Source organism: Mytilus californianus, unplaced genomic scaffold (genome assembly GCF_021869535.1).
Source record: "Mytilus californianus isolate M0D057914Y unplaced genomic scaffold, xbMytCali1.0.p SCAF_8, whole genome shotgun sequence".
Lineage (NCBI taxonomy): Eukaryota > Metazoa > Mollusca > Bivalvia > Mytilida > Mytilidae > Mytilus > Mytilus californianus.
Window position 1 is genome coordinate 11,489,822 of NW_026262734.1, and position 21,256 is coordinate 11,511,077.

The following is a 21,256-nucleotide window of genomic DNA, read 5'->3' on the forward strand; positions in this document are numbered from 1 at the left end:
ATATTTTTTTTGTATTGCTTTGAAACACCCAAGATACATCTTGTCTCAAAAACACTTTTCTGCCATGAAATGGAGGGTCATATCCAACAACTGTCAAATTAAATGGAATATTAACAAAAATCAACACTTTTTTGCATGAAACTGAATGTACTATGTTTTGGTAGTATGGTTATAAATTAATAACCATAATTTGTGTCTTTGATGACTTTTATATTTTATTTTATATAGTATAAATTTAAAATTTATTTATATTTTAAGTATAAAATTTGAGTATTTTTTTGTATTTTTGAAAAAGAATAATTATTAAGAAAATGAAAAACATTTTCTTTCTGTGTAGACTTGATATTTCTTTCCAAGCATTGTACAGTACTATTGCAGAATTTCTCATCTATTTTATAGTTTTGTAAAATTTCATGCAAAATGTATTTGAATAGACCAGATGTTTACACAGGTGTTAATTGAGCTTCCTCTATAATGCTCTACTTTCCTTATTATTGAAGTGGTGTAGATTTGATTGACATCTTAATGGATCATGATAATCATTGTCACATAAACTGCAGAGAAGAGCCTACTTAAAAAGCTCTGAGCATCCTCCGAGCATGCTCGGAGCTTCCTCATAAGAATAAATCTATGATCCCTAATATCACAGCAGGTGTTAATTACACTGAGACAACTGTCCGACCAGTCTGACATCTAGACGGATTAAGACATCCATAATAATAAGTCTCTACCCGTACTGTATATCACCTTGGTCCAAATTTTATTTTGTTTTTGGCTAAAATGGCCATACTTCCTGATGTTAGCTATGTCATTGAAATTTCAAAATTAAGGCATACATGTCAGAGGGTCTTTGTGGGGTTAACAGGACAGAGAATAAAAAATAAAGAATAGAGAAAAATGGGTTGTTAAATATAAAGAATTGAGATAAATGGGCATAAAAGATAGAAAAATGGATTAAAAATTAAAGAATACATAAATGAAGCACCCCATCCAGATCCTAATGTATAACTTCATTTTTAGACAATGCATTTCTCTGTTCTGAAGAATGAATCTATAGTTTAAGCAAAAAATCTGATTTTTCCTTTACTTTTAAGATACAAATTTCCTACAAAATGTACAGAATTGTTTCACTTTACAAATTTAGTCACAGAACTGCTTCTTCCAAACTGTAATTTCTATCATGTTAGAGGTTCTTCCTTTACTGTAACACTGCCCAATCCTTCATAACTTTCTGTTTCTAACTCCAATCCTAATTGAGGTCTCTTTTGCCAATAGTCTTCATCACAAGGCTCTGTTTTTATCACTATATCTGGGACATAATGACCGTGTGCACTTTCTGATTCCAAGTTCATTGTTTTTGGTTCATAATCGCTATGAATATTTTCGGATTCCATGTCTACGTTTTCCACTTTTACAACAACATCAGATATATTATCTACAGTGTGACCATCAGACACTAATGTAATGTCACAATTAGTTTTAAATTTTAGTTTGTTGCTGTTGTCTTCTTCAAGGTAATCACTATTCAACATTTTCTCTGTGTCATTTTCTTGACTGATGTTAAACATTTGGCCAACATTTACAGTGTTTGTATATGAATGTTCCACAGATATGTCTTCATGTTCTGTCTTTACATAAATCTGATCCTCTGTTCTTATATTTTCAATGAAACTAGGCACTTTAGATTTAACCATCACATTGCCAGGTATCGGGTAATCCTCTTGTGAAATGTCAAAGCTTCTTTTTTGTTTATTTTTTAGTTTTGCGTTAGCATTACTGTTCATGCCGACATCTTTAAACAGCTTTTCATTCTTCTCAATTATGTCTCTTAGTTTTTCAGAAAGCCTTTTTGGTGCATTTACAAATCGGTTTGATTTTAAATAACTTAAATCAACATTCTCTTCAACGGAATCTGATTTCTTAGCACCAAGTAAACTGACTGTAAAATTACATGTAGGAGGACAGGATGCAAAATAGTGTTTCAGAAGATTCTGGGCATTCAACTTCAACACTCCACAGAGATTATTAAATTTGCTGACAAGTGGTCGAGAAATCATAATTTCACCAGTATAAAGATACCTTATCAAAGATTCTAAAACTGGAAAAGGATAAAGAGTAAAGTCAATGACCTGTGGATCACAGGTGGCTGACTGAGGACCTGACAACATATTATGAAAATATGGGCTTCCACTGGCTAGAAGAACAAGTTTGTGAGCATTAATGTAAGAGTTATCTGCTCCTTTCAGCAGCACATCACACAACTGCTTCTCTTGTTGCATTGCAAAGAAATTACTTCTAAGGCTATCTACATAGCCTGGATCTTTAGTTACCACCAGCACCTGGTCTGTTTTATCAGATGATTGGCTCTTTGAACTAAAATAAGGTAAAATTAGTTTTAGAATAAGGCATTCAGAAATACCTTATAAACCAAAGAACAGAAATTTAGCACAAATTTAAATACATGTCAATTTTAAGTGAAACAGGTGTTAAATTGAGCTACCTGTGCTCAGTTGCTACTAAAGTAACTGAATCAGACCTGTTTGTTAAGTTTTATATAGTCAACAGATAGTCAATTTGGTCTTTTTTGGAAGTATGATATCCTGAACACTAAGATACAGCTCAAGGTAAATTTCAAATTATTCCGCACCATGTTAATATACAATATATGAACTTAAATGTTTACTTGAACCAAAGTTTCTTAGACATGAAAAGTGAGACAAAAATTAACTTCCAATTTCTCTGGATAGGAAGCAGACTTTCTAGAAGTGGTTATTTGCTATCTCATTAAAGTACACTGGACACTCTAAGTCATTCATCTTTTTTCATAACATACATTGTATAAACTTAATGTAAAACTATGTAAGTATAACAGAATTAATTTAGGACATAGTAATCTATTGAATATGACCTTCTCAATATGCTTAAAGCAGTTAAAACTCAAACAGAACCAGAGGAATTTATTTTTTTCTTATTGATGAAGGCCATACAGTGACTTATAATTGCTTATATGAACTCTGGTGGATAGTTGTCTCATTAGCATTCAGACCAAATCTCCTTGTTTTTATATTAAATGCCATGTGAGGTCAAACTATCATGCATGTTAAGCAGGACAGAAGGTAGTGGAGAATGAAAACAAATTTAAGTGACCTAAATTTAAAATTAACACTTTCACTTGAAGTCATATAATCTTTACAATTAGTTTGACATAATACTAAATATAAACTATTTGTACAGATAGTACCAGTGACACATACTGAAACTGGTGCAAAGGGTATATAAATAGTCTTATATGAAAGCTCAGACTGCAGTTTCACTTATTTTTCGTAGGTACTAATTTTTCGTGGATTGAGATCCAATGTATTTTCATGTATATTTGATTTCAAAAGTTTGCATTCCTAAGCTAATGTAAATTTGTACTTCGTTGAACATCAAAATTTGTAGTTTACCTATATCCACCAAATCAATGAAAATTGGTAACCAACAAATAAAAATTTGTAATGGGTACCGTGGAACCCTGTGTCTCGCCTACAATTGCTGCTGTCAGTGTAAAAGTGTAATGTTGACTTAATAAATGATCCATTTATCCATAAAAAAAAACAGAATTTAAAAAAAAAAAAAATTTCTCTTTAGATGCTATTTCTTGGTCTTGAAGATAAGCTTCTGTCCAAGTTCCATAACAATCCATGAAGGTTAAAAAAACGTATCATGTCAAAAGAAAATTTAATCCCAGACTGTCTATAAATTTTAACTGTAAAAATAATAAGTCCATCTATCAGAAAAATACTGAAAATGAAAAAATATTTTCAAAAGTTTGCTTCAGACATTATCTCTTAATCATAAAAAAGTTTCATAAAATTCTATGACGGTTTGACAATAGTATATAGTATTTGATGTGTAACAAACTTTATCCCCAGACTGTATCTACTTGTTAAATGTAAAAATAATTAAAGTCAATTTATCAGTAAATATGGAAAAATAAAAATAAATATTTTTTTTTGAAATTCTGCTCTGGATACTTTTTTTTGGTCATAAACAATCTTCTGTCAAAAAGTCCATTTATCAGTAAAATACGGAAAAATGAAAATAAATATTTTCAAAATTTTGCTATGGATACTGTATTTTGGTCACAAATAAAGCTTCTGTCCAAATTTCATAAAACTCCACGAAGGTTTGACAAAGTTATTGATGTCTAAAAAACACTTTTAACCACAGACTGAACCTAAATGTTGCTGACGCCGACGCTGGAATCTAGGATCGCTACATAAATGTTACAGGCTTGACAATAATCAATCCACAGTATTGGATACTATACAGATAAGGGCTGTTCCATTAAAACATACATGGTACATAGGGAAGGCACTTTAACAATGAAGTAACCTACTATAGAGGCAATTTAGAACTTTTCTTTACATTTTCATTGTTCAAAATAATTTTAACACCCACCCATAGTTTCGATTTCAAAGTGCCTTCCCTGGGTCCCATGTATGTTTTTATTGAACAGCCCTAATTATTTTAGATAATAACTTAGTTGAAGTAAACTAAAAATACCACTAACTATAGTTTTCATAAATTTTATTGGTATTATAAAGTTCAGAGTTTTTCTTAACTTATTTTAATGGTAAGTTCTATTTTCTTTATTTCATTGGTTGTAATTGAAAGAGGAAGAATTGATTGCTAAAAAATAACTTCTTTAATCTTGTAACGTGTTCATGTCCCTGTCTGGAATCAGGAACCTCATCATCACATCAATGGTTGACTATAATCATACATTATAATAACAGTTTTAAATCTAGTGTATTGGTGAAGAACCAATAATGAGATGTGGTATGATTGCCAAAGAGACAACAATCCACCCAAGTTCAAATGAAGTGGATGTAAGCAATTATAGGCAACTGTACAACCTTTAACAATGTTGACTACCGACTGTATTTTAATATTTCAACAAATTTTCTTGATGCAAAAATATATTTCCCTCATAGTTAAAGTAGCAAATTTCAAATAATATTAAAATCCTGAAACAAGCAGCGATTTATACTTTTAAGAATAATAAAAGAGAAAAATCTTACCCTGACACATGCTGAAATTTGATAGTCTGTTTCGGGTTGGTTGGTGAATTACATATAGTAAGCTACAAAAATAAACAATAACTTGTATTCTTCACAAAAATAGACATTATATTAATACATTTCTCTTTATATTACTGTTTTCACCTTATACTCTTTTTTTATCTAACTGTAAGTAAATTATTTAAATGTACATTCCAACCAGATTTCTTATCCACATCTTTTTTTTTAATGAAAATTAAAGCCTCTTCAACTGATCAAAACAAAAGAATGAAAAAAGTTGTTGTTTTCATTTCTCTAACTCAATGTCTACACAAAACACTTTCAACAGTCCAAGTATAAGAAGTTTATATCAAAATGAAATCTTCTCCATCTGTTTATATTAATTTCCAGAACTTGGAATATATTTTTATATACATGTATTTTTAAAGATAAATTACTTTGAAACACTGACACAGAGATATGTTGCATGTTTTGTTTTTTTGTTGGTATAATGCAAAGGTAAAAATTAAAATGGCAATATTTAAACATGTTAACTATGCAAATCATTCAAAGTCGATAAACCATGAGTGGAGGTGCAGGGCCAAATAACCTCCATGGAAATATGAAATGCCAATGCTTATAAAGCTCATACCAAATACCATTGACTTATCATAAGGTTCCCTTTAAACTAACCTGAACACAAACTTTAACTTGTAAACTATGTAAAAGTTTCAAAGTCAATGAACCATGATGAGGAGATGGGGCCATATAATCTCCACGAAAATGAGACTTTCAAATGCCAATACAACTGCATACCAAATATCATTGATTTAACATTAGTCATTCATCTTAAATTGATCTTATCACAAACTTTAACATGTAAATAATGCAAAACATTCAAAGTCAATGAACCATGACTGAGGGGGAGCCAAACAATCTTGTTGGAAGTGAGATGTGCCAATGATAATACAACTACATACCAAATATCATTGACCTACCCCTTAAAGTTCCCCTTAAACTGACCAAATCACAAACTAATACATGTAAACTAAGCAAAAATTTCAAAGTTAATAGACCATGACTGATGGGGCAGGGCAAAATAATCTCATCTGCATACATAATATCATTGACCTACACTAATGGTTCCCCTTAAACTGATCTAATCACAAAACTGTTGGCGACGACGATGTCGCCTTCCGAAACATCATGACTTAATCTTTAAATACTTTGTCAAAAATGAGAGAAAACTGAGTCATCAAAATTTGATTGAAATCTCCTCTCATGTGTGCAATTTAGATAAAGGTGACCTATGTTTGTATGGATATCATTACTTTTCTAGAACATGTCAACTGATAATACATGTAAGTACTGTAATCCAACTCATTTTTGCGAGCGATTTATTTACGAAAGTAGAAAATAATGTGATTATAAATTGTTGCTAATATGTAAAACTTGGATCTTCCTTTACATAAATACAACATGAAAATTAGAAAATCCCCAAAACAGATCCCTGTGAAGTTGGCTAGAATGAGCTAAACATGAAATAAAGTATCAACGAAAATAAGTTGGTTCACAGTATTTCAGGAATAACAGTACTGTTCTCATATCTTCTCTAGTGCTACTACCTGTGTATTAACTGATTCTGGATTTGTTTCTGTAATAAGACTTTGAGGATCTACTGTTGTTATAGTTTCAACTTTTGTTGTCACTTGATTATTGGTGACAGATAGTTGATGCTCTGTTATTGGAATGTTGGTTTCTTTATTTACAGCTAATTCTTTCTGTACCATGTCATCATAATGAGTCTGCAAATATAAATGGTACTTTATGGTATATAGAAATTTTAAAAAAAAAATCTATAGATTTTACTGATCGAAATGATTTATTTGGGGGGAGGGGGGAGTCTTTGAAACTGGTTTATATAGATCTGCTTCAATTATTCTGTCATTTTTTTTAACCTACAAATGTATCAAATAAGAATTCAGATTGAAGGTACTAAAAATCAAAATTCCCAAAAAATTCAGCAAAATGGTATCTAGTTATGACTATAATATTAAATGTATAAACAGTATACACACAGTGCAATCTATTCCTATTTATGTCGACAAGTATTAATAACATTATTGTCTGATTCTGTGATAATGCCACATTAGCAAATATTTGGTACCCCTTAGTTGGAGGATAATTATAAAAAGCTGATTAACTATAAATTGAGAACTGAGGATTCTTGTTAAATGTTGTCTTTATATTTCAAATTTTGTGTTTAAGGTCATTAGAAACTATTTAGTTGATGCATGGCATATCATGTTGATTTAAAAAAAAAACAGAAAATTGCAAAAAAAGATTGAGAAAGGATTACTCTTCATTCAGAAAATTTTGTGATGTTTTTATTGTAAAAATTGTGATTGAATGGGTATCGCAAAAATAAAAAGTTGCATTTCAAATTCTGATAGCATTATTCATTTGTGGCATTATTTTCAATAATCACAATAATAAATGTACACACAAATTTCTGAATTTTCAGTAATTCACAGTTATAGAAAGTAAAAATCTTCTATCAGATAAACCACTTAAATCCAGTACCTACCCTGCATTTGTTTACATGGTCCTCAATGTATTCCAGTAAGAACAATTTCCCACAAATCTGACATTCACCCCAAGTTTCACTATCACCTTGGTAATATATCAAATCTTTATTTATTTCAAGATCATTCTTGGTAGGCTTGATGTAAACACTGCCACTATGAATTCGGAAGAGTAAATCAACGTTAAAACTGTCTTCACTAGAGGCCAGATGTATCAAATTGCGACTGTTCTCATCTGCCCAGTACATGATGAATCCACCACCTTCTTGAAGTTTGGGAAATTCCCTGAAAAGTAAAATTATCCAATGGTCATTTATGTCAATATCCACATGAAGAACAAGTCACATGTTGGAACACTACATGTTAAATGTGATCTTCACAGGGAACATGACCCCCTACTCCCTGTTTAACCCAAATAACAACAAGAAATGATTGTAACAGGATGCTGTTACGAAGTCTCCCAAACGAAGCTCCCATAATTAGAAATTCCCAGTGTCGCCTGACATTGGACAAAGTCCAGTGAAAATTGGTTTGGTCCAGTAAAGTATATGCATTAGTGATGCCTGGGGACTAACCCTGTATATCATTCAAATCATCTTGGCATGACAAACCAGAATATATATGGTTTAGGGGTGGGGATCTTGACCACTTACAAGATATTAGAACTTTCTCAAATGGAAGGGGGTCGGGATGATCCCTGGGGACTAACCCTGTATATCATTCAAACCATCTTAGCATGACAAACCAGAATATATATGGTTTAGGGGTGGGGATCTCGACCATTTACAAGATATTAGAACTTTCTCAAATGGCAAGGGGTCGGGATGACCCCTGGGGACTATCCCTGTATATCATTCAAACCATCATAGCATGACAAACCAGAATATTTATGGTTTAGGGGTGGGGATCTTGACCACTTACAAGATATTAGAACTTTCTCAAATGGCAGGGGGTCGGGATGATCCCTGGGGACTAACCCTGTATATCATTCAAACCATCTCGGCATGACAAACCAGAATATATATAGTTTAGGGGTGGGGATTTCGACCATTTACAAAGATACTAGAACATTGGGGGTGGGGGGAACCCCTGGGGACTGACCCTATACGTCATTCAAATGTTCGTTACATGACACACAGGAATATATATGGTTTAGGGGTGGGGATCTCAACCATTTACAAGATATTTAGAACATTGGGGGTGGGGGGAACCCCTGGGGACTGACTGTATACATCATTCAAATGTTCGAGACATGATAAATAGGAATATATATGGTTTAGGGGTGGGGATTTCAACCATTTACAAGATATTAGAACTTTCTCAAATGGCAGGGGGTCGGGATGACCCCTAGGGACTAACCCTGTATATCATTCAAACCATCTTAACATGACAAACCAGAATATATATGGTTTAGGGGTGGGGATCTTGACCACTTACAAGATATTAGAACTTTCTTAAATGGCAGGGGGTGGGGGTGACCCCTCGGGACTAACCTTATATTTCATTTGATGTGCTTTATCATGACAAACCAGAATATATATGGTTTAGGGGTGGGGATCTCAACCATTTACAAGATATTAGAACTTTCTCAAATGGCAGGGGGTCGGGATGACCCCTGGGGACTAACCCTGTATATCATTCAAACCATCTTAGCATGACAAACCAGAATATATATGGTTTAGGGGTGGGGATCTTGACCACTTACAAGATATTAGAACTTTTTTAAATGGCATTGGGTGGGGGTGACCCCTGGGGACTAACCCTGTATTTCATTTGATGTGCTTTATCATGACAAACCAGAATATATATGGTTCAGGGGTGGGGATCTCGACCATTTACAAGATATTAGAACTTTCTCAAATGGCAGGGGGTTGGGATGACCCCTGGGGACTAACCCCATATATCATTCAAACCATCTTGGCATGACAAACCAGAATATATATGGTTTAGGGGTGGGGATCTCGACCATTTACAAGATATTAAAACTTTCTTAAATAGCAGGGGGTGGGGGTGACCCCAGGGGACTAACCCTGTATTTCATTTGATGTGCTTTATCATGACAAACCAGAATATATATGGTTTAGGGGTGGGGATCTCAACCATTTACAAGATATTAGAACTTTCTCAAATAGCAGGGGGTCGGGATGACCCCTGGGGACTAACCCTGTATATCATTCAAACCATCTTAGCATGACAAACCAGAATATATATGGTTTAGGGGTGGGGATCTTGACCACTTATAAGATATTAGAACTTTCTTAAATGGCAGGGGGTGGGGGTGACCCCTGGGGACTAACCCTGTATTTCATTTAATGGGTTTTATCATTTAGAACATTTTCAATTAAAAAGATTGTGTCTATCACAAACGGTTTTCAATTTATAATCATTTGAAAATTTTAAAAAATAAAATCCCATAGGGTTCTATAGTAAAACCCTCTTTTCTTTTTGCCCCTCAAAGTACCCCTTTATAAACCCCATTGCACAAACAAAACCCTGATTGCACCACTATACATGTTAGTCTAACATATTGTGAAACCCTAAGTTAATCTGACAAGCGGTTTTGGAGAACGGGTGCGGACAAGTTCAAATTTAAAAGCGGCGGAAGAAGAAGAAGAAGAAGAAGAAGAAGAAGAATAATAATAATAATAAGAACTGAGCAAAAACAATAAGTCTTCCCAAACTTCGTTTGGGAGACTTAATTATATTATATTGAGAGTCCTAATATTATTTACCATTCTGATGTTTGTTTTATTGTTTACAGGGTATATATATACTGTAAAGTCAGAAATTATTGCGTGTATTTATTATTGCAATTATTGAAGAAAGGACAAAAATGCAAGATTTATTATTGCGATTTCAGGAAATTCTGCATACCGGTACATATATATGTATCAGATGTCAGAATGCTATTTCTTTTTATTGCGATTCTCACCTAGTGGCATTATTTGCAGTAATTTCTGAATTTACAGTATTTTCTTTATTTCTTCTTAACAATGCAAAACAGTAATCATTTTTAAAGGGGCACTAGCTGTCAAATTCATGTTCACCGATTTGACTCAAATTCTCATATTAGATTTATAACAATGTAAAACATTTATCCAAATTATAAAAAGTTTTAAATAAACAATTTACAGGGCATGGGCTCGATAATATGTAGCTTCGTTTCTTGTGTATTTTAGTCTAGACGCCATCTAATTAACTATCAAGATGACCATGAAAACAACCGACAGTCACATGACACGATATAAACTTAAACATAAATATCAATAGATATATGGACCTCGTGCAAATGGATTTTTCTATGTCTGTTTGATTTCAATTTTAAGGTTAAAAAAATAAGTTAATTTTCGATTTTACCTGTATAAGAATGATTTTTTGTGGATCGAATCAGTCAATCAAATGTTTTATCTTTGTTTCACTTTCAATGTTGACATTCTTTTCTTTTAATAGCCTATCATGCATCAATCATGCATAATCCATCTCTAGCTAAGGGGTTATATTGAAGTTCACATGAATACAGATTCCAAGAGTTCGAATTATTCACTTGCAAGTGAATAATTCATCATCGATGATTCTTAGCTTATTTTGACAAAATTGAACCATACTGGCTGCTAATAGCGAATAATTATTTCACTATTTCACTTTCATTAATGATTGAACAAAAAAAATCATGATTTAAATTTTGTATGTATCTCGTAGCTAGTGCCCCTTTAAATGACAAAATTCTGTAGGTGAAATCTCAGATGAATACACTATACAACAGCTAAACATTTACAAAGACTTTATTATTATGTTCAGGACAAATAACAAGAAAAACTTATATTAGCCTTTTTAATTCATATAAAGACTGGCATACTATATCCTATGATATGTCACAGGAGCTATAAAAATCAGATCATAATTTCAATCTGAGCAATCTCAGTGCATTTATTATATTGAAATTTATTTCATTTTGACCAGTTGACCCCAAAATGAATATTGATTAACTGTTTACCTCAACTCATGGGGCATTATATATTTAACCAACTTAAAAATTGGACATATATGCTCCAAATGTCAGATGACTCATAGCTAATTTGTTCTTGATGTTCCTTTTAGTTTATAACTATTTTATCTCAGACAAAGAGGATCAGAAACAAGTTTAAGTAACTAATGAAGTCTTACTCTTCCAATGTGGCATTATAAGATTTTATCCAGAATCTGAAATGTTGACATCCAGACGCCTTGACGACATTCATCCTATCATAAGCCTTAAAAATGGTTCTTTCTGTTTTATTATTTAAGAATAATTTAATGCTCATAACATTTAAATTCTAAACTAATTTGGACTTTGCCATTATAATTCAAATTTAGGTCAATAGTGGTTTGTGAAGACATGAAAAACATTTAAATTCTATCAAGAGTATTATTCACAGAATTATCAGAAAAATACTCACGTCTGCTTTTAACATTTTTCCAAGGAAAATACTTTAGAATCATCCTTATTATCATGATTATCATGATTATGCAAGAAAAACAAGTGAAACTGCGAGCTACTGCTCACTGGTGATACCCCAGCCCAAATATTTTGGTAAACAGGAAGTTGTTGAGTGATGAATCTGAAAACGCATCACACGGTATAGATGACTTATATAAACCCTGAAATCAAATTTCAGAAATCCTTGTATTGTAGTTCCTGAGAAAAATGTGACGAAAATTTTCAACTTGGCTATCATGTGTAAAATGATACAAGTGTTCGGTAAACAGGAAGTTGTTGAGTGATGAATCTGAAAAAGCATCACATAGTATAGCTGGCTTATATAAACCCTGAAACAAAATTTCAGAAATCTTTGTCATGTAGTTCCTGAGAAAGATGCAACAAAAATATTCATGGGACGGACGGACTGAACGGTTGGATGGACAGACAGAGGTAAAACAGTATACCCCCACTTTTTTAAAGCGGGGGTATAATAATTAACAGGATTTTATATGAAAATGAACTACACTGTACCAATAATATTTAAAATACATTAAATTGTTTTTAACTTCTTCCCCTATATTTGGTTTCAATGAAATGTAGTTTATCGAGAGTTGCAATTGGTGATGATAGCAATTTTCTACTGGTCTTTGTTTTTATTTTTAAATTCAGAGCTTTACATTTTCAATAGACTATTCAATTGATGAGGACTGTAGGTTGACCTCTAGATGTCCTTTGGTTTCTGCCTCATTACCATGTACTCTACATTTCTATTTATTCATATGATGTATCGTTAGTGTACCTTAAGATTGAAGAAGTAACATCCTCCGAGTCACCATCAACAGGGAATTCTACCACTCTATCACCCAGACCATTTGCTGCCAGTACTCTCTTCTCAACAAAGTTTGGTGATTGTGTAGCATTTTTTCTTGACATTGCACAAATAACTTTTTTCCTTTTCTTACCTGTAAATAAAATTCAAACCATCCATCATAAATCTATCAAATTTTCCTTTTTCTTTTATTGTTTGGTACAAGGATTTGTATATTTTTGTTTATAATTTTGTAAGACAAAATAGTCAACTCACATAGGCATGAACATATAAAGGTGTACTCTACTTTCTCTTTTCGATGAAATTATTGCCCATTTTTAGGATTTAAAAAAAAAAATCGCCAGGGGCAGATATGCAAATTAATGCTTTAAAAAGATCAATCTTTTATCTTTCGGTGGAATTTATGCTAATGCACAAAAAAGATCCACATGTATTTGCATCTACCACAATTAACTGTCAGTCAGGGGTACTACTTGTACAAGTAATTTTTATTTACTTGAAGAAGTAAATATTAATATACTTATATAAGTAAATTTGTAGGATACTTATACAAGTGTATTTTATTTACTTGTATAGGTAAAAAAAAATTGGGCTTAGTTATGTCCCTTAGAAATTCAGATTTTTTTACTTATACAAGTAAAAAAGTCATCCTATCTTCTTTTCTTGAATTCTTAGGACTTCTTTGCTCTAATAGAATTTTTGATTGTCTGTCCTTTGCAGATGTCTTTACTAATCATTTAAGTGTAATTTCATGGACAATGAAAATCTCATTTGTCTGTTATCTTCAGAACACTGTTATTTACAAGCCCCCAAGGGGCAATTTTTGAAGGCCTTGCGCAAATACTTAAGATCTTTGCGCAATCAGTTTCTTTGTTGAATTAATGAGATGAAACATTGAACTCTAATAAAAAATTATGAGCTAACCTGAGAAAAATTGTTAAAGGCATGTTTTTAGATCTCAAAACTTGAGAATTTTTGTGGGATTGTAAAAAAAATTTACTTGTACAAGTAAATTTTTAAGAAAATTAAGGGGAGATTATTCAAACATTATAATTAACTTATTTAAGTTTATTTTATTTACTTCTTCAAGTAAATAAAGATTACTTGTACAAGTAGTACCCCTGACTGACTGTTTTGTGAAAATTTGTCTTTAAGTTAAAAGTTTACAAATATCTTGAAGCTATATTATAATTCACATTTTTGTAAGTAAAAACATGTATATAAAGTAGCATTAAATCCTTAATTATGCACCTTCACTATGTTCAGTAAACTTTTAAAGCCCATAAAAACAGATGTCAACAATTCAAATATACCAACTTGGCCTTTTTTACCTTCTTTAATAAAGGGTTCCATTTCTTTTGTTTAATTTCAACTGGGTTGTCTCATTGTCATCGTACCACATCTTCTTATTTTTACAATAAAAATTTTAATGAACAGCTTCAATATGTTCAATAACTAAATTTAAGCTCTAATGAATATATTCCTTCTTCATTTAAAGGTAAACAATAAGAAACAGGCTATTATTTGAACTTGGAATTATTTTTAATTATGGAATTTGTATAATTTCTTGTGTTTGAGATTTTTACTAAATTTTATGCTTATTCTGTATTTTAATGTTCTGTGCGGTGCACAACACTTTTTATTACAAAGAATGTAACACATTTTCAATAGAATGTACTGTGCCGCGCACAACACTATCTATACAAAATACATTGTATGGAAAGTGTTATGCGCCACTCAAAACATAATAATACAGAATAAACATGGAATTTATTAAAAATTTCAAGCACAAGAAATTATGCAAATTCCATAATTAAAAATAATTCCAAGTTCAAATAATAGCCTGTTAAGATCTTATTTGAAAAACCTCCAATTGAATGATTTCTTTTTGAAATTTCTTGTTTGAATGCTTTGTGTTAAAACAAGTTGTTGGCTGAGAAATGTTGGCCCTTTCAATACTTACTTTGTAATGTGGGTAATTTTGACTTAATTGAATATAATTCGTCAGCCTCAACTTTACAAGCTTGAAGTATTTCTGATGCTGTTTTTTTGGGTTTCCGTCTGCCAGTTATAGATTTAGGTACTGATTCTATAGGTGGATACACTGTTTCAGAAATGGTCTCATCTTCCATGATGGATTTAGATGTTTTATCAATCAGCTGTTCAGTATCGTCTTGTAAGGCTGAATTTTCTTGTGCATCGTAAGAATCTGTATCACTACTTGATAAAGATTCACTATCTTCAGAGTCTTCTTCCTACAACGTATATAATGTAAAGAATTCAAATTGTATATGTTCTAACAAATTGGATTTTTTTGTACAAAGTCTTGCTTGGAACAAAATGTGGATTATGTATTTGTATATTACAAAAATTACAAAAGAATAATTATTCAATATAGTCAAATCTGCAATATTGGGCACCACTGTATAAGGCATCCACTTCATGTACAATGTAGGCTAGTTAAAGAAGGCTTATTTGAACAGATTGTGTAAAATTACAGAATGTTTTGGAAATTTTCAGATATGATGATGATAATTGCACGTCTAAAATAAAATGACAACATTTCTTAACCTGGTGGTGGTTTTGTCTTGAAAAATGAGTTAAAACATTTTTCCATATCATTTGATCAATTGATTCATGTACAATGTACCATGTTTGCTTTATAAAGCATTAGTGCAAAAGATTATATTGTGGCATCCATATATTAAATGTGAATTATAATATGAATTTTAGGTTGAATATAATGAGAGACATACATGTACATGTGTGTACATATTTTACACTTGTTAATTTCTCAGTTAAGACAGATGCTTTTTAACCATGCATTTTTTCGACAATTCAAGTACTGGTGGTGCCGTCTATACCCAAAGATGTGCTGTCTCAGGAAAAGACAACTGCAACAACTAACAAAACTAAGTAAGCTTAACTGCCTACATTCACTAATATTACTTTTGTTACTTCTATTTCTGAGGTCGTCCTGAATATGCATGAAATATTTGCCACTGGACATTAAGCAACCAACAATAAATCAATCTATTTCTGAGGATGATTTTGTGTAATCATAATTTTTTAATTGAAACAATTTCCAAACATTAAGACATGTTTATGATGCATGTTACAACAATCCTATTTATATATATTTTAAACCTAATTAAATCAAGTACAACTACCCAAGCTTCCTTTCATGAATAAGAATGATGTATTGCATTGATCTTGACTAAAATAAATGGGGAATGTGTCCATGGGACACAGATGATGCCCCCGCTTGCATATCATATAAAGTTATAAAGGAACATAACTGAAAAAAGGTAAAAGTGACGCTACCCAAATTTGTACTTGATCTGAGTTTTGTAGTTAGAAGTATTGTGTATAAGTTTCATAACATTTGGTTCATGCCAACTTAAGTCAGAGAACAGAAACGAAAATTTCAGCAAGTTTTCCATTTGTAAAGGGGCATAACTCGAGAACACTAAAAGTGACACCACAAAAATTTAAACTTGATCTGTATTTTGTGGTAATAAGCATTGTGTATAAGTTTCATAACATTTGGTTGAGGCAAACTAAAGTTAGAGAACAGAAACCAACTTTGGGACGTACAAACGGACGTACGGACAGACACGGGTAAAACTTAATGCCCCCTCCCCTATGGCGGGGGCATGAAAAAGAGCAATATCTTCAAAAATATGAATTTTACATCACATTTAGCATGTTTAGCAGATGATTATGATGAATGAGGTCCTTAATACATTTTTTTGTACCTCTCGAAAATGTACATTTATGTTGCCTTACCGCAAACATATATTTCTTTCGTCTCTTAGTTCTTCTCTCTGATGATGAGTTTTTATAAGTTGTTCTCTTTGTTTTTAAAACAATCCCTCCACTATAGTTGTCAAAAATGGTTGGAACAGCTTTTTCCTTTAATCTTAATTGTTTCTGTTTGTACCCAATAGACACAGCTAACGATGGATCAATAACAAACTGGTCATTGGTGAAATGACGGGCACAAACACGGGCAAATGGTGATGGCTGAAAGTCCTTTCTCTTCAAGGCTACCTTGTCAATCCAAAGTTGTCTCCTTTCCAAATCTTTTTCTGGAAACTTGAACATTGCAATCCCTTGTCCTGATTGGATTTTGCAGTTTAACACAGAACAGAACACCATCTTGATTATTATATTTCATCTAAATCAGTAAAAGACATTTACAATTTTTCATCTTATTTCAAATATACAAGTACAAACAAAACGTATGTTATCAACAGAAAGTGAAACTTTTTTTCATTCAGAACAAAAATATTTGGTATAGAGACTGTGAAAAGCCTCTACATGTAATTGCTCCTCCAGAAAAAAAGAGATGTACAAACAAAGACAAGCATGACAAGCAATTATTAAATATATATTCATAATATTGATAATCTTGATAAAAGTATAAGTATGGAGAAAATATGCTCTCCATAAACAACCATAAAAATTGGATATACTAAAACACACCCGCGACATCGAGGGTCTGTGACTGAATTAAAGTACCTATGCCTTTTTTTTAGCCTGGATTTTTAGTATTTGTATTGTCATCTGATAAAGTTCTGCAGATTGTAAGGTTCCATGTTTTCTCTGCTTTCAAAATCTTTCTGCTTGAACCCGTCCTGGTTTTCTAACTACAATAAACTTACTATAAACCAAATTAAATTTTTCAACTAAGTAACCAAATAAGTAGTACAACGGGAAACTTTGATTTTCAAAATAACTGAACCATGTGAGTTACTTTATACCATACCATGCTTACTTTGTAATACTGTATTATAAAGCTCAAAGTTGATGTGCCTATCCCAGTGTTCCAGCTAGGATTTCAAAAGGGCAGGGAACCAACCATGAAAAGGCACTTTAGCACGATGATTGATATTTCAAAAAGGGAGTGTCAAACATTGTCTTATGTTAACTGCAGGGGTTTCAGCTAGGAGTTTTGAGGGGGTTTAGTCACTTTTACGCTAGATGAAAATCAACCTTATTTTGGGTAACAGTATTAAAGGGACCATGCAAGGACATATATTACTAGCTCAGTTTTTCCTGAACATTTTTGATGCATGGTAGGTCTAAGGTTAAGTTGCAATGCAGAGAGCAGCGGCATTTTGTAGAATTATTTTTATTTCATTAGTGAAATGAATTGTGCATGTCAGTTTAAATACTAAACTTGATCTGCAATACAGTCAGGAACAATACCTTACATTTACTCCAGGGGCCAACCTGGATCCCAAAACTTTTTTCCAAGGTCCCAGTAGAAAATTTAAGGCCCTACCAGGGTATTTTTACTACAGGTACATACTTATTAATAGTCTTGAATGTTCTTATAAAGGCAATAATATATGTTTGAAATGCCTAATATATGTAGCCCAGTGTTTCTGATTATGATAGAAATAATAAATGAATTATAATAAACAACATTGAGTTTTTCAGAATTAAAATCCATTTAACCATGTCTTTTCAGACTGTTTAACTTATATTTGTAATATTATATATAAAAAATATATAAAAAAAAAATCCCCCCCCCCCTTTCCATTTTACACACCCCTAGATGTAGAGTAATTAAAGTATTATCAGTTTCACCCCAAGAAAGTATTCATTTTAATGAAATAATCTTAGCAGTTAATCAAAATGAAAATCTTACTGTCTATAAATAACAATGAACTGTAACTGTTTCTTATTAAAGGGGTTTTCCGAATTTTTCCCGCCAAAAAAGCACATGGCTTTCAACAAATGATCACAAATGTAAACAAAGCAGTCAATTTGTGATCATGGATTACAGCTTTAATTAATTTAATTTGGATATAGATATTCAATGAAAGGTACAGTCAAGCATTGTTTTTACTTTCTTCTGGATTAGAACTAGTTTAAAAGATCAATTTAAAAAAAAAAATCTTTGACATAACAACAGACGATCTACGGATACATCAAACGCAAATTGTCATCTTTTGAGAAATATTGAAATTGAAATGCTGACTGACCGAATTTAATGAGAAAAATTATTACAATGGTCAATTATGAAGTTTAATTAAGGGATTAATGACCCATCCGATGTTAATAAGCGGATTACCTGTAATCACAACTTATTACACCTGCTGTAAATGTTAATTAGCTGAGGGTCATAAACTTGTCATAAATATGAAGACAGGTAGAATGATTGTATTGTCATCAAAATATTACGGCAATAAAGGCATGGACGTTCGAAAAAGGGCAGGGCGTCTAAAAAAGGGCACAGGGCGTCAGAAAAAGGGCACAGGGCGGCACTCGGGAAAGGGCGGGCGGACCGCCCTGTGAAAACGACCTAGCTGGAACACTGTATCCCAGGTTATGACTGTTGTAATAAGTATTTTACACCATTGTTTCAGATAGAATCAGATAAGGGTGAAGGTTTGGTACCATTAAAACATTTAAACCCGCTGCAATTGTTTGCACCTGTCCTAAGTCAAAAATCTGATGTTCAGTAGTTATCGTTTGTTGATGTGGTTCATAAGTGTTTCTCGTTTTTTATATAGATTAGACCGTTGGTTTTCCCGTTTGAATGGTTTTACACTAGTAATTTTTGGGGCCCTTTATAGCTTGCTGTTTGGTGTGAGCCAAGGCTCCATGTTGAAGACTGTACTTTGACCTATAATGGTTTACTTTTATAAATTTTTACTTGGATGGAGAGTTGTCTCATTGGCACTCATACCACATCTTCTTATATCTATATACAATCATGACAATGTATATCATGCATTGTCATCAGTGGCGGATCTAGAACTTTTCATAAGGGGGGGCCCACTGACTGACCTAAGGGGGGGCCCGCTCCAGTCATGCTTCAGTGATTCCCTATATAATCAACCAAATTTTTCCCACAAAAGGGGAGCCCGGGCCCCCCCCCCCCCCCCCCCTGGATCCGCCTATGGTCATGTATTATAAATATATTTGAATTCTTTGATTACAGATTAATGCCTAGTTTTTATTCATGCAAGCACCTGTTCATTACTGCATCTCTTTTTAGTAAATAATATAATATTTATAACAGCATAATATTTTTCTTTAATGCATATCTGCCAACCTCTGAAACCTTCAATGAGGGAGATCTTATAACCCTCAGCTGTGACAGCTGTGGGAGAGATTTTGCGCAAACAACATTTTCAAGTTAAATCAATGACTTGTACATCAACAAGACACAAAAATGGGTTGATAAATAGACATCCAGCTGCCATACTTCCTAGCACACAAAATGTTACAATATAAAATTAGTGGCAGCAAGAGAGTTAATTCAGTCTGGTTAAGTCAAATCCCTGACTGTTAAAAATCATGACCTGGATGGGTATGTCCCTCAATAACACAATATACATGGTTTCTAAACATTGAAAGGGCTGGAAAATCAGGAAGTGTCTGTCTGAGATAAACTATCATGTTTTGTTCTTTGCTCCAGGCAGATTCATGTACATATAATCCAGGACTTGCATATGATGTCCAATATCAATGAATATTGACCTTTGAAATAAGCCCATGACACTTTTGTCTCTCCCAGAGCACCTCTAAAAGCTTGTCCAAACATTATTATAAAGTCTTGGAAGGTGATTTTTTATTGTTTGCTTGGTAGTATTCCAAGACGTCATTTCATTTACAAGGGTTTAGTTCCCAACATAAAAAAGCAAATTCCCCCTGACCACAAGTTTGTGTTGGTATGCAAAAACTTATCTATCGTCAATATATTTTAAATGTAACGTGTAAAACTCCTCTAATGATGGAAAATCGTGTAAAATTAATAATTTTCCTTATATTTTATCAGAAAATATTACCAAAAAATAGTTTTCTTCACCGGAAGTTTCCAATCTGCTAAAAATACTGGAACGTATACGGGTAAAAGAAATGTTCCGGATTTCAACAGAATAACAAAATTACGCTATAGCTGAGAGATATGCTTACTCACACATTCCCGCTCGTGCATGATCTTTTCATATAAGAATAGTAGATTTTTCAGTGGGTACATCTGACCTGGTTCATGTGTTTTTTTGGTTTTTTTTTTAGTTTTTTTTTTAATTTTTTCTATTTTTTTTTTGTATAAATTTGTAAGAAGCTGAATTCAAATAAATTCAAGTTAAATCTTCTTAAAGACCATCAAAAAAAGGATCTTGCCATGACAAATGTGTTGTTTTTAGATTTTCCATTATCACTACCGGCCCATTTCTTTTTGCATAACCCATGTTAATTATGTAAAGCTCGTGCATGCCAAGTTCGCAAGTTACGAATTTCATTCACAAGCTCTACCCGTAACCGTATAAACTCTACGACAGGATTACCAGGATGAACGACAGAAATCAATCGACAC

The 21,256-nt window shown here is 32.6% G+C and overlaps 1 protein-coding gene across 1 annotated transcript; it reads right to left on the minus strand.

Annotated features, from left to right (window-relative positions):
• Positions 1-582: 582 nt before the first annotated feature.
• Positions 583-20,759, minus strand: LOC127710907 (uncharacterized). The gene is made up of 8 exons (XM_052216870.1): positions 20,727-20,759; positions 16,708-17,098; positions 14,882-15,173; positions 12,889-13,051; positions 7,633-7,915; positions 6,671-6,850; positions 5,067-5,128; positions 583-2,373 (listed from the first exon to the last, which is right to left on the minus strand). The coding sequence occupies exons 2-8, from the start codon at positions 17,077-17,079 to the stop codon at positions 1,179-1,181; spliced, it is 2,547 nt and encodes an 848-aa protein (XP_052072830.1). The 5' UTR covers positions 17,080-17,098; positions 20,727-20,759; the 3' UTR covers positions 583-1,178.
• Positions 20,760-21,256: the final 497 nt, after the last annotated feature.

Excerpts from the sequence above, each read along its gene's own strand:
- LOC127710907 (XM_052216870.1), bottom strand. The coding sequence starts at position 17,079 with ATGGTGTTCTGTTCTGTGTTAAACTGCAAAATCCAATCAGGACAAGGG. Across the intron at positions 6,851-7,632 it reads ACCATGTAAACAAATGCAGG|ACTCATTATGATGACATGGT; the intron begins GTAGGTACTGGA and ends TTATATTTGCAG. Across the intron at positions 5,129-6,670 it reads CAGAATCAGTTAATACACAG|CTTACTATATGTAATTCACC; the intron begins GTAGTAGCACTA and ends TTATTTTTGTAG.